Source organism: Triplophysa rosa, linkage group LG23, assembly GCF_024868665.1.
Source record: "Triplophysa rosa linkage group LG23, Trosa_1v2, whole genome shotgun sequence".
Lineage (NCBI taxonomy): Eukaryota > Metazoa > Chordata > Actinopteri > Cypriniformes > Nemacheilidae > Triplophysa > Triplophysa rosa.
Window position 1 is genome coordinate 17822949 of NC_079912.1, and position 13634 is coordinate 17836582.

Consider the following 13634-nt stretch of genomic DNA (forward strand, 5'->3'; position numbering starts at 1 on the left):
AGCATGAGGAAGGTGAGCATAGATTAACTCGTGTTAGGTCCTCAGGGAGTGGGGACAGAGAATGTTCGGTTGAAACAACACGAAACGGAGGTAAATGTGGATTTAACACATCTGAAGATAGCCTTCAGAAGAAATTTTAAGATGTTTAAAGGCGCTTTCTCACCTCTAGTTCGGTTCATTTGGTCCGGACCAATGGCAAAGAATTATACATTTAGCATTTTTCAGCGGTGTTGGTTCCTTTTCACACCACACTGATTGCTTTGGTCCGAACCAGTTGAAACGAACCAAAATTAAGGTCACGTGACAACATCCACATCACTCGTTGGCGAGAACGTATTTCCTAAACTGCTTTTTTTAAACTAAAACTCACCGTCAACATCGCGTGTCAGATGTGGTAACGTTAGCCCGGTCAACTGTGCTAGCATCAGTCGCATCATAGTAAGCGGCGATGGCGATCTCAACCGCATCCACGTCTGGTTTTGTCCCAAGTATATTATCGAAGTCATCGTACCAGGGGAACTTGAACATCCCGCACTTGGATGTCCTGCTGGTGGAGTCTTTACTTTACTTCTTTACTTTAACCCGGCACAGTTCCACTGATCTATTAAACCCCCTTTCCCTGAGTTGTTTGCTAAACAATGAAAATATTGCGTGTTCTTGGGAGTTTCCGAAAGTCGGGATGTAATGTGGTCATCAGACCAAATTTCTATGAGGCTCCGAACCTCCTCGCAAATCCAAGTTTGTCCGCGAGCTGCCATGCTAGTGCAAACTGTCAACAAACACTTGCAGTACATTTTGCATTTGGGTCTGTTCGAGGTTGGATCACGTTCTCACCGCAAACAAACCGCTCCAGGGTTCGTTTAAAAGCATTATTTGGTCCGCTTTTAGTGCGCACTCGAGCGCGATTGCTGCATTCACACCTGCCAAAACAAAACGCACCAAGAAGAAAAATGAACTCTAGTGCGATTCAACTGACTAAATGAGTCAAGTGTGAAAGCACTCTAAGCAACTCGTTTAGCCACCAAAGCTGCACAGGGCGGAGAATGACTCAAGAAACACAACCAAAAACTCTTCAATTATCAAATATGTTTTATCCCTGAAATTCTACCCTATATAATAAGTATTTTATGCTTTTTTCCAGGTTTGCTGCAGTTTATAAAATCTTGGTTAAGCATTTTAACTTCATCTCAATTTTTGTGTTTCACTGCTTTATAGATTCTTATTTAACTTTTGATACAAGTTACTAAACAGATAAACAGATCTAAACTCTAGATATATTTACGCATCTTATTTGCCACACCTGTAGGGGGCGACCTGGTGCACTGCAAGTTATTTAAAGCGTCACGAAACCTCCCCTTTCAGCTACATTCTACCTCACTGTCGTTTTTGAAAAATGCAATTAAAATGGGCGTGAACGCTGTGAGAAGATGAGCCGTTAAAAACGGCAAAGGTTCCGGCATGGGAGACGGGCGCTCCAATCACAAGGCGCTGTCATCAATAATTAGGAGAAATGTCTTCTCATTGGTCAGGAAAACACAGTCTCATGAATAATAATGAGACACCGACCATCATCCTTTGACCTTGGCCGGATGAGGATTTTAAACCCAGAAGGCAAAAATAGCACAAAAAAGCTAGAAATTAACTAGTATTCTCTACTTTAATAATTTACACTTGACAACATTGTTTTCTATGATGTGCAACACAACCAACTTTGTTTACATCTAAATAAATGTTTTTTAGTGTTTCGTGGCTCTTTAATACTCACATTGTAGTATTTCCTGATATGACGGCGAATGTCCAGTTGTAGTTTGTTGCTTATCCGTAAGCCATGTTCCAACTGGCTGGCATCACACGGGACGTGACAGCAACTCTTCAAACTAGGCTGTAAGGAGCTTCCCTAGAAACAAACAAATTCACTTTCAACACAGCATTTCCACACGGCCCACACACACAAAAAGGGCAACAACATAATCTGGGCATTTATTCTGTTGATTCGCATTGCCCATATAAGCTTTTAAAGGCTATTAAAGCTGACCTATTAGAAATTCAAACATACTAAAAATATAATGTCAATAAGGGCCAACACTCTAGGGTATCTAGGTGGGGAGGATGCAAAAGCATAAAAAAGGAACTGCATTAAGCTTTCAATTGCATTTCTGGATGACAGTGAGCAACAAACTCCATACTGCGCTGTTGTTTTCCGGGCTTTGCCAGTTGCCAGCTTCTCTAGATCTAAAAAGCCTCAGACCTCCTATTGAGAAACAGTGGCAACAACTGTGGTTAAACAGTGGACAGAAACTACTGTAGCTTGATATCCTTTCAATCTAACCTCACATGTGCAGCAGCGCTGTTTATGGTGCCCATTATGCCTCCAATAATCTGAAGGGCCGAGTCCATGTAAGTGTGTGTGTATATGGCTAATGCATCGGCACATTCGCTCAAGCTCACCGTCTCATACAAACATCACTTTCTCTTTTATAGCAGGGCTGCTGTGAAGAGCTGTGTTCAGTTTCCCCCCGTAGTCGCGGTGAGCCATTAGGGTTTTATGATCTTTACATCTCTCACTGAACGGCACTTTGATGGGGAACTGTGCGTCTATGCAAATATAGTCTCTAAGCATCTCTACCGTCCCTTCCCATCGTGTCTGTTTGCATTCCTGTTGTCCTCCTCCCTCTCTACGCAGCCGACTGAGATAAAGACGATTTGCCGCATCTGTAAGTCAAGGCTGGTTTTTTAGCCTTCCTTTCATCAAACCCTCACACCCTGATCTCCGCTATAACTCTGCACACCTTATTATTAGATACCTTATCAGGTGAATACGGGAGGCCAACGAAATCACGGCAACAAAAATTCACACATGGTGTCATGAGGTTGTTAATGAGTTTGTGTAGATTTTAACATCTTAATATAGACGGTTTCATCGGATGCATGCACCTGGCCTGAAGTTAACTTCCGATCGGTGTTTGTTGATCGGTCTCGCTTGTGGCTACAAATTCAACTATAATTTAATTTATTTTTTATTGTATATTAATTGCATTAAATAAACTTTGTTAAATGGGTCATATAACTTTGTCGCATTTCAGTTTAGTTAAGTAACGATTCTTCTACTGGTGACCCAAAATAATACTGGCTAGACATACTTTTAACTTGCTAGCTAATGTAATTTACTTGTTATTTCTTTTGCTTGTTGTCAGAAATAATCTACAGGGACTCTATTCTTTGCATGTGTACCCAGAAGTTAAGTTTGGACCACAAAAGCATGCACGCCGCAGTAACTTTGTTTATGTTGCTTTGAAACCCGTCTAAAGATCAACTCAACGTCGGTACAGTAGCCCTAATTTCACTCAAGGTTTAACCATATACTGCGTTAAAATGGTCTACCAGAACATCATTTTACTCAATTCACATTTCTACTATCATATGTTGTATGATAATTCTGTAATCATTAAATCCCCCTTATTCACTCAAAACCTGTATGACTCTTTCTTCTGTAAAACAGAAGAATATATTTAGAGTAATGTCTTGGTGGTTTTGTGTCCGTACAATACCGGGAACTGTGTTATTGATATCTGGTCTGTTTCATACAAATTTGTTGTCTAAAGGTATTTAAGTGCTGAAAATCATTGATAAACTCGGTGTAAAGATGATGTTATTCAGTGTTATCCAGCCTTACGTGCCAGATGCTAATAGCAATAGCATCCAAGCTGTCCATGTATTTTTTAAACGTATAGTTTAAAGTGATTTTCCATTGTATTAGACAGAGGGGCAGCTGACAGTCTCACAATGCTGACGAACATCGTTTATTGTAATCCTGCAAACTTTATGTAAGCAGCAAGTACAAATATTCATCTTCTCCTCTGTCATGTTCACAGCTCTAGGTAGAGATGAATAGCTTCCGGTGGGGCAGTGGATGTCTTCTCGCACCCCGAGCGTAAACGCGGAAGTGACGGTGCATATAGTCCATTAGCTGTTTTTCACGGCTTTTCAGGTGAATTTTGTTTGTTTTGCCTCAAAGTACGCTCAATTTCTTAAAAGGTTTCTTAAATCAACGTGGCGTACATCATTGTATAACATTTTAAGCTGTGCAGATGGCTCGTTGAATCAGCGTTATACTGTACACAGCGAGCTAGCCAGTTGAACACATATTGTGATCAGAACGACTCGCAAACAAATGACTCATTTGAACCGATTCGTTTAAACTGTTGAAACTTTTCAGCCACTAGCGAATATAAAAAACCTGTGAATCATTCAAAGCTCAGTAAACCATAAGAGAACGCAGGATGTGAATGAGCATTGCAAATTTAGTAAGACCGGTTAATTTAGTTGGCTATTGGGGCTGAAAAGTTGAAAAGGATAAAAAGCTTTATTTGATTCAAAAACATTTCTGTTTGGTTGAATAAAAGTAATGTTTTATATAACTTAATAATTGTCATTTTCATCAAATTTTTATGTTTTAATATGTAAAGTGTTTGGTTAAGCCACTTAAAAGGCCTACACGTGCGTGTGTGTACAAGATAAGGATGGACCTCATTTTGAGTCAGGAAAAACCCTGTGAACTATCCCTTTAAGTGCAACCTCTTAAGACAGACTGTACTTGTGTCCCTCAAAGGTTTGTTTTCATTTGTATCAAATTAAATCTGGCCTGTACCCTGACTGAGGTCTATTAGGGCTAGTAACGCTTCCCTAAATTGTAGTACGTGTAAATGCCAACCAGTTTTTCCTAATTCCAAGCCTTCCCTGGCTGGGAGAGTGCAAAATCTCCAAACAGCTAGGAGGACAGAGATCAGAGCAGCGGAGGAAGGGGTCAATGTCATTTTTTATTAGACAAGAGAAAGCTGTGCATGAGCATGTGTGTGTGTGGACCCTTAATTAGAGGCAGATTACACACGCTCCTCAAGCCTCCGCTGACCCCGGCCTGGGTATGATGGACATCCTGTGTACTAAAGAGCTCCAGGAATACACCCTGGCGAAATCCCTCTCCCCCTGCTCATCTCTGCCAAGCCTTTATAAATAAAGTGTGTTGCTCTGAAATTAATAAGCCGGTAAAGCCTGAAACAGAGGAAATAATCACCCGTGCAACTCAAATTTATTGCTACCTGTCATTACACAATATTTAACAGGAAGTTGAGGTAGGACAGAACAGAACGGTGAGAAACAAATCATTTTGCAGCCTGATTAGATCAGACCTGTTAAGGGAGCGTTGATAACTCACCGTCCCTTCAAAGACGTTGTCATAGATGTTTTCTGTACCGCAGTCAGGGCAAGAGAAAGTAAACTTCTCACAATCACGGTAGCGCTCCTCGTCGGTGAGCTGGGCCGGCGCTCCCAGGAAGTTGTCTCCCTCGTCCTCTCTCTGCTGCTGCTGGTGGGCTCGAAAGTGACTTGGGTCGAGCCCTGGACAAACAGGTAATTAACCCACATGGGGGTCCAAGTCAAAACCACGCAAGTTACATTTCGATTTAAGTCCAATTCTTGTGTTTGTTATAAAGACTCGCAGATTGTGATTTACAAGCATATGTATTTATGGACGGTGGAAAAAAGATGATGGAAAAGAGGGTGGGGATCAAAAGCAAAGCTAAAAGAAGAGAGAGGGTCAGTAAGAAAGCAAAGAAGATGTCAGGGCCGCAGGAGGCAAGAGGAGGGAGACTAGCGAACGATAAGAATAAACTGGAAATATAATAAGGGGAAAGAGGAGGGGTAAAGAAAGCGCCGCTATCCGATTTTTCCCAGGCAGCTGAGATCATCAAATCATTAAGAGACAGCAGCTGAATCTCCATTTAATCCCCCCAGGTGACACTGAACACTACTAGAGCACGGAAAACAGCCTACGTCCCCCTGGGTAATTTGGCTAAGTGAATAAATGAGCACATAAGTAAGTGTTGACTATGAGACTTCGGGGATTAACCGCCGTCTCTAAGGATCAGAGGCCGATGACGCTCGAGGGCTGCTGCCACCTACAGGCAGACATGCATCATGTCAGGCTGGAGACCAGCTAAATCTGTGACCGGGGAATGAGATACATTGACTGAAATAGGAAAGAAACATAGAATGACAACTGATCTGATGTTGTGTTTACAGAGTGACTATTTAACATACTTGAGAAGCGGTGGACGAGAATGTTCTGCGGTGTAAATGTGCTCCGTTAATCGTGAGGTAAATAAGCAAGCCTTTACTTGGTACTGATAACATAGTGGGTAGATTGAATTAGCGCCTGAGTTTTGGACCAGACCGCAGGATGCCAAACAACAGCTAGGGGCCTGTTGTCATGGAGACAGAGTGCCAGGGTTCATGTACTTTTTAGAGCGACTGAATTTCCAACTGGGGGGGTAAATTGGTTCTCAGCAGCTATGCAAAGGTAAACAGCAAACTGTCTTGCTCTATTTTTGATACTTTGAATGATCTAAAACTCACAGATTTACATCTGAAAAAAAACGTTTGGTTCATGTATTAATTTCCAGAACATGAAATACTAATTTTAAGCACTAAAACACGGTTGCAAAATAATCCATATCCATACAAAATTACGCAAACCAGACAGGAAGTCTCACCTAGCCAGGTTGCAATAAGTACTGCGTCAATGCCCTCGATGGGCTCGCAGATTCGGCCCACCACAGGGTGCACCTGCTGGGACAGGTAGTACTGCGTGTCCAAGCTGAGACCTTCCTGTTTCTGCAGCTGTTCCAGAGCGTACGCCCTCTGACTGGCTGGCAGGTTAGAACCGTCCTAACAGAGAGGAACAGTGGATTGGATGTCTATCTGTAGTTAGACATCTGACATCAGAGGATCAAAATGGATTAGTTGTTTACCTGACAGATGACATAAGACACCGTGTCACCGGCTTTAACCTTCTTGCCACCCTGAGAGTTGATCCAGAGGGCAACGTGAACGTGAGGGAGACTCTTCTTGTCGGGGTAGTCCTGAGGGTCCTTTGTCAGTGCCTATAGGGAAATAACAGCGAGTTAAAAATGATCATGCTCATGAACACAAAGATTTGGAAGATTTTACATGTCAACGTTTTACCTTATTTATCTCAAACATATTGAGTGGGATACTGCCACTGGCGACCTTCTCTCCAACCTCAATCAGATGTTTCTGAATGTTCTCCACGATGGTGTCGCGACTCTGATCTGACAGAATCTGACCAATCACGTAACTAGACGAAAGTAAATCACAAGCCTATCAATTATACCACAAAGCTTTTGTATGAAGAAGAAACCTTTTACTTTTCTAACAGATTTGAGCGCACTGACTTGCCGCACTCCTTGGCCAGGTCACACCAGTCCCTGCGCACAATGTCAAGGCCTTTGAGTTCCTGTTTGGTGGTGTATTTGCCATCCCCCTGTGGCTCAACCATCAGTGCCGCATATTTCTTCTTCTTCAGCAGCAGAAGGGATTTAAATACCCCATCGATGTCAATCTCCAGGAGCTTATAGAGTTTATTCACCTCGCTTTTCACCTAAACACACACACAATCATTTCATAGGGCTCTTGTTACAGTCAAGATTGGTTCATCCCTGATCAAACGCAATGGCTGGTTTAATTCTCTCTCTGCCTGATTGTCAGTGACGTCTCTATTATTAGTGTCACACTCATACGCGCATTAGCGCATCACAAAGACTGCGTTTTCCTCCAAGACGTGCAGACCCCCCTTCCCGTTCCTCCGCACCCTTACCTTGTTTCCCAGTTTGAAGACCTCCTCCAGGTTGGTGCTGTTACTGTTGATCATGATGGAGTCAGTATCTCCGTATATGACCTCCAGATTCATCTGCGGTTGAAGAATGGTAAACCGTCAAGCCCACGCACGGCTAACAAATAAACACAGCAATTGCCGCTTAATTATTACTGTAACGTACGCTAATCACGACTCACCCTCTGCACCATTTCTTTGGTGTGCATCAAAATCTGCGGGGGACAAAAGACAGCGTGTCAGGGCAAAACACAATAAACACTAAACACAGAGTAACAGCCGGCGGAGAACAATATCAATTTCAAAACGGTAAAAAAGTGGAACGTCAAACAAACAGGCTCGCGGCGGAGAACATACATCTGTCAGCGAGAAATACTATGAAAGAAAACGCGGCGCACACACACACTTGGAAACGCAAACGCGAGTACTAGCACATGCAAAACACACAAAGAATTTAATTAGCAAATCTATTCAGTAATTCAACATTTATCAAAGGGGGAGAGAAAAAGCCACTGTGATTTGCTTCTAAATGGAGGATAATTGGCTAAGAGGTCTATTAGCTGCACTGAAATGGGGCTCCAAACCCACACACCAGCCGAGTCATTATAAGGCCTAATAGTCTTAATCACCACTGGACTGCATAACGAGAGAGAGAGAGAGAGAGAGAGAGAGAGAGCGAGAGAGAGAGAGCGAGAGAGAGAGAGAGAGAGAGAGAGAGAGAGAGAGAGAGAGGGAGTAGAAGAGAGAGAGAGAGAGACGAGGATGAGCCTGAGATGAGCGAGTGCGCCAGCGTGCCGAGAGGAGAGAGAGGAGGAGAGAGAGAAGAGAGAGAGAGAGAGAGAGACGAAGAGAGAGAGAGAGGACAGAAGAGAGAGAGAGAAGAGGGAGAGGAGAGAAGAGAGAAGAAGAGAGAGAGAGAGAGACGAGAGAGAGAGAGAGACAGAGAGAGAGAGACAGCGAGAGAGAGAGAGAGGAGGGAGAGAGAGAAGAGAGAGAGAGAACAGTGACAGAGGAGAGAGAGGAGAGGACGAGAGAGAGAGAGAGAGAGAGAGAGAGACAGAGAGAGAGAGAGAGAGGGTTGTCCAGCTGCAGAGGGAGACCAATGTAAACCACAGCTGTCAGAGAAAAATAAAGGAGAAACAAAAGAAAATGATGAAGGGCATGAAGAGGGATGTGAAAGCGTAGTGTAAGAGGGAACACGAAAAGAAAGGCTAAAATACAAAGAGTGAGCCAAAAAGACACACACATGCTCTACATTGGAGGTGGAGAATGAGACTACATATCTGAGGTGTCATACCAACAATGACTGTTTACTCAGGGTGTCCAGCCTTAAACATACACCCGCTGCCGCTGTGCAGGCATGCGGGGTGACCTCTGCGTGAGAGGGACTCGGACAGGTGAGGGGGTCGGCAGGAAAATAAGCAGTGCTAATCTGAGGCCTCAAAGAGACGGGACACACTACAGCCTGTCAACAGCAATCGAGCAAGACACCGAGATTCATGTGCCCGGCGCGCACACATCAGAGCCAAGCCCTGGCCCCCTGAGGGACAAGGACGAAGCTATTTCGGAGCACGAGATGCTCCACTCCTTGAAACCAGAGCAGGACTTAAGCATGCTTTATGAGGTGTAGCATGCCTCCCTAAGGGAAGCAGGGGGTCAGATCTTAGAAATAACAGAATAGCTGTCTGCATTAGCCAACATGGTCAAGGTCACCCCGAGACTCTGAGTAAGACACACTTAATTAGGCAGGATTAGAGATTTTGAATTGCATGGTGCGTGTGTGTGTCTGTTTTCTCATCATTAAAGATGGTTGATTAGTGTTCATGCAGATCAGTTGGCAGAGTGCTGTGCAAGCAACGCAAAGGTTGTGGGTTTGATTCCAAGGGAACACACATACTGACATAACAAAATGTATGGCTTGAATGCACTGTAGGCAAGTTTGAATAAAATATATGGTTGTAAATTAACTAGTGTTCCTTTAGCTCAGTTGGTAGAGCTTTGCATTAGAAGCACAAAGGTTCTGATTCCCAGAAAACACAGAGAACGACAAAATACATAAAAACATTGTCTTTGGATAAAAGCATCGGCTAAATGAAAAAAGCAAATGTATATAATTGTAATTCCTACATGACAATCAGGACATACAAATTCAAGGTCTACACTTTTAAGCTCCTAACATTTTCAAGTATTAATATTACTGCATAACGTATCAGCACACCTGTGCTCAACAATAAACCCAATCTTAAAGAAATAGTTCACCTTCAAAATGAAAATTCTGTCATCATTTACTCACCTTGTTGTCTTTTTAAACCTGTGTGATCTTTCTTCTGCAAAACACAAAGAAGATATTTTGAAAAATTCGGCAAGCAAAAACCATCGGTCCCCATTGACTTCAATTGTATGGACTTGAAACCAATGCAAGTCAATGGGGACCAACGGTTTTCGGTTACCGGCATTTCTTAAAATATCTTCTTTTGTGTTCTGTGTAAGTCATTCAGGTTTGAAACGGTGTAAATAATGACAGAGTTTTCATTTTGAAGGTGAACTATTCCTTTAAGTATCGTCCATGAAACAAACAATGGGGACAAGACATGGACCAAAATTGAATACTTAGAATTAGGGCTTTGTACAAATGACCAACGGAAAAAGTGATATTTAGTTTCTAGCCTGACTCCAACAGTACCTTTCGAGCACACATAAATCTGTACACCCATCTGTGTGTGACAGAGTTTGTGTCTGACCCTGAGCAGGTGCAAGTTTGTTACAGGGCGCCATAAAGTTACAGCCACTTAGCCACAATATAACTGTAGACTGCATTACAAAGTTAATATGTCCACACTGTTAATGCTGACACGTTCTTATATTAACCACTGAGAGAGAAAGACAACAGGAGGAGGAGAGGAAAAGAGGAAAAAAGCTTATGTTTGTATAGTTTTCAAGACTCTTTATGTCCGTTTGTTATGACGGGCTGAGGTCAGGGTTGTAAGACTAGTGAAAGACAAGTTATTTAAACCATGACTCAGAAATAAGAGGGAGGGGGAGCGTCTCATCTTAAAACACATGCCGACAAAAAACCTCTGCGGGAACAGAGGCTACTCAGCTACACCCCCCAAAAAATACTACACAGACCTTTGAACACCCATGAATATAAAGCTACTATAGTATGCACAGTGAGTACTTTATTTAAATAAAGAAATAAAGGTGCTGTGTGTCTATTGACAGAAATGCAATATTATATACATAACTGTGTCTTTAGATGTGTATAAAGACCTTACATAATGAGCGGTACGTATTTCTATCTACATACACCGCGGGTCCCCTTGCATGGAATTCGCCATGTTGTTTCTACAGTAGCCCTAAACGGACAAACTGCTCAACAAAGTGAGTTTAAATATGTTATCTCCTTCGGCAAAGAAGCGAAAATGTAAGGACATCTTTGTCCTGTGTGAGCCACTGTAGTGCTACGAAAGGGGGGGGGGTGAAGTGAGCCGTTGGTTGCAATTCGCAACATCACCACTAGATGCCGCTAAAACTACACATTGGTCCTTTAAAGTTACGATTACTGTAAAGACAAAATCAACTGTCTGCACCAGACAATGACAGCACTGACTTTCCTGCTGGATCAGAGTTTTGGCATTTCAGTATAACAGGCCAAGTGATGACGGTAAACTTATGAAGCCTAGCGAATTAGCGGCTGTGCCACAGCAGAATCATTCGAAAGAAAGATGGGAAAGGGGACTGGACCCTCTCTGTCAGAAGATGCATTCGGATAAGAACTTAAGAGAGGTCAACATGGAACCTGGAAAAACTGGCTCACAATAATTGGTAGAATAATTATAAAAAAAAGAATAAAAATTATGGGCCATGTTGCTTTAACATCTTTCCAAGGTGCTGCTGATTCAATGAAGGCCACATGGGCGGGGAAAACTACTGTAACATGAACCAATAATACTGTATCCTTCATTGCAAATAAAGCTTGTCAAATAAAGACCAAGTTTTGAATTTAGCAAAACGCCACAAAATGCCTTATCCAAGTTTCTTTATAACTCTAAATTGACTCCAATAAGCACTTGCTGTAAGAGGGTGAAATCCAGCAGCGCATCCAAAATCTAAAACTGTGTTTAAACTGCCACCCAACGACCAAATGCAGCTGGCTCAGATCACACTTTGACTGACATGACAGTAGCGCTTGGCACCGAGCCTCCGACTCCCCATAAGGCACTCCATCTTTTTGCCCTAATCAACAGGTCTGTCATTAACACATTCATTTATCCCATCCCAACCATTTCAAGCGGCTTGTGGAATGGTTATTGAAAAACACAGAAGTCCACGGCTGCTCTTGTAAACAGTTAATTCGTCCTGCCCCCTAATGCCATTTGCTCACACGGAGGGCATCTGGCCTCCTGTTGGCTTCGGTACACATCATAGCCGGCATTTTAAGCCCAGGAGCGGCATAGAAACCTTGTAAAAGAAAGTATCTGGTGACGATTGTTTTAAAAAGCGTCCTGGTGAAAAGCATTTTGAGGATGACAGCCCTCAGCCTGAAATAGCAAGAGCCACACAGCACCGTCAGGGTGAAATACGTCCACTGTCATCTCTATATCCCATCCCTAGAAGATCTAACACACACACACACACACACACGCACACACACGCACACACACGCACGCACACGCACACGCACACACACGCACACACACGCACACACACACTGGAAGATTTAAAACTCAAATTAATTGCCTTCATAACATGCAAAGACATTTTTTTGGGTAGATGTCCGCACACTCAAAGCAGAGGAAACTAAGTAATCTCTTTGACAACGTACAAACGATCCAGAGGAAGAACACAAATGCACACACACGACAACTGTACATTGACAGTCATTTATAAAGACACGTTTAAAAACACAAGTGCGTATACATTCTGCATGGGCCGTGCGGAAGCAAATGGGTCGGATTCCACATGGAGCAGTTCATCACACGCAGTCTGAGATCTAAGGGGTAAAATATCCTCTAAAGCCTCTCTCTGATTTAATATGACCGCCTGAAATCACTTTAGCGAGCAGCCTGGTATCTGGAACTGTAGGTAAAAATATCGTGCAAAAGAGCAATGCGTCCCCTACCCAAAGCCCAACATAACACCTCCGACAAACACTGAATCCGATTCCAGAGACTTTATCCTTTTAAGTCCGATGACCAATAAATCATTCATAAAAATTTTAATTATGTGCAAGTAATTTTAGGCAGGTCGAGGATCAAAAAATTAAAGTATAGAATGATCCACACATTCTTCTATTCCTTTTATTCAGAGAACATTAACTGCCAACGTTTTAATCAATAAACATCTTCGTCAGACTTCTGTTTTATGCAATTTTAAAACATTGACACTGAATGATGTTGAAATTGACAACACCCAAACACAGCAAATTAAGACTTTACATTACGCTACGCCATGGGTCTTCACCCAGGGGTCCGTGGAACTGCAAGGGGTCCGCTAATTACCGTTTACTCGCAGGCAACTTGTTGTTAAAAATGTAAAGCATTACAGAAGCAAGTACAGAAATATTACAACCAATGTTCTCTTTAAGCTGCAAACGTATAAACAAAAATAACGCGGACTCAATGCATGTTGCTCTCCTTAGTCTGATATGATGCTCTGCAGAAAAAACTTGTGAATTTTCGTGTAACAGCCGCGACAGTGCTGATCCACGAGAAAGACAACGGAGCTGAATTATAAAATAGTGGTTTGTTCTGCAACACACAGAGAAGCGGAAGAAAAAAAAGGAACAACACTTAATAAAACGGCCTCATTTTACAACAGAATGCATAAAATCTGCACTTAATTTCTTTCGCATCCAGAGACAACCTCTACCTCCACTAGAATAGTCTTTGTGCCATTAACCAGGGTCAGTCATCTCATTGAAGCCTTAATAAATCTGAGGTTCAAG

At 42.5% G+C, this 13634-nt stretch overlaps 1 protein-coding gene across 1 annotated transcript in view; it reads right to left on the reverse strand.

Moving 5' to 3' along the window:
- Positions 1-13634, reverse strand: part of pola1 (polymerase (DNA directed), alpha 1) — a 46212-nt gene that overhangs the window by 18977 nt on the left and 13601 nt on the right. The window contains exons 27-34 of the mRNA XM_057322961.1: positions 7870-7902; positions 7673-7765; positions 7251-7456; positions 7021-7153; positions 6807-6938; positions 6549-6723; positions 5213-5394; positions 1766-1897 (exon numbers count right to left, since the gene is read on the reverse strand). Coding sequence (XP_057178944.1) covers positions 1766-1897; positions 5213-5394; positions 6549-6723; positions 6807-6938; positions 7021-7153; positions 7251-7456; positions 7673-7765; positions 7870-7902 — 1086 coding nt within the window. The remainder of the gene's footprint in view (positions 1-1765; positions 1898-5212; positions 5395-6548; positions 6724-6806; positions 6939-7020; positions 7154-7250; positions 7457-7672; positions 7766-7869; positions 7903-13634) is intronic.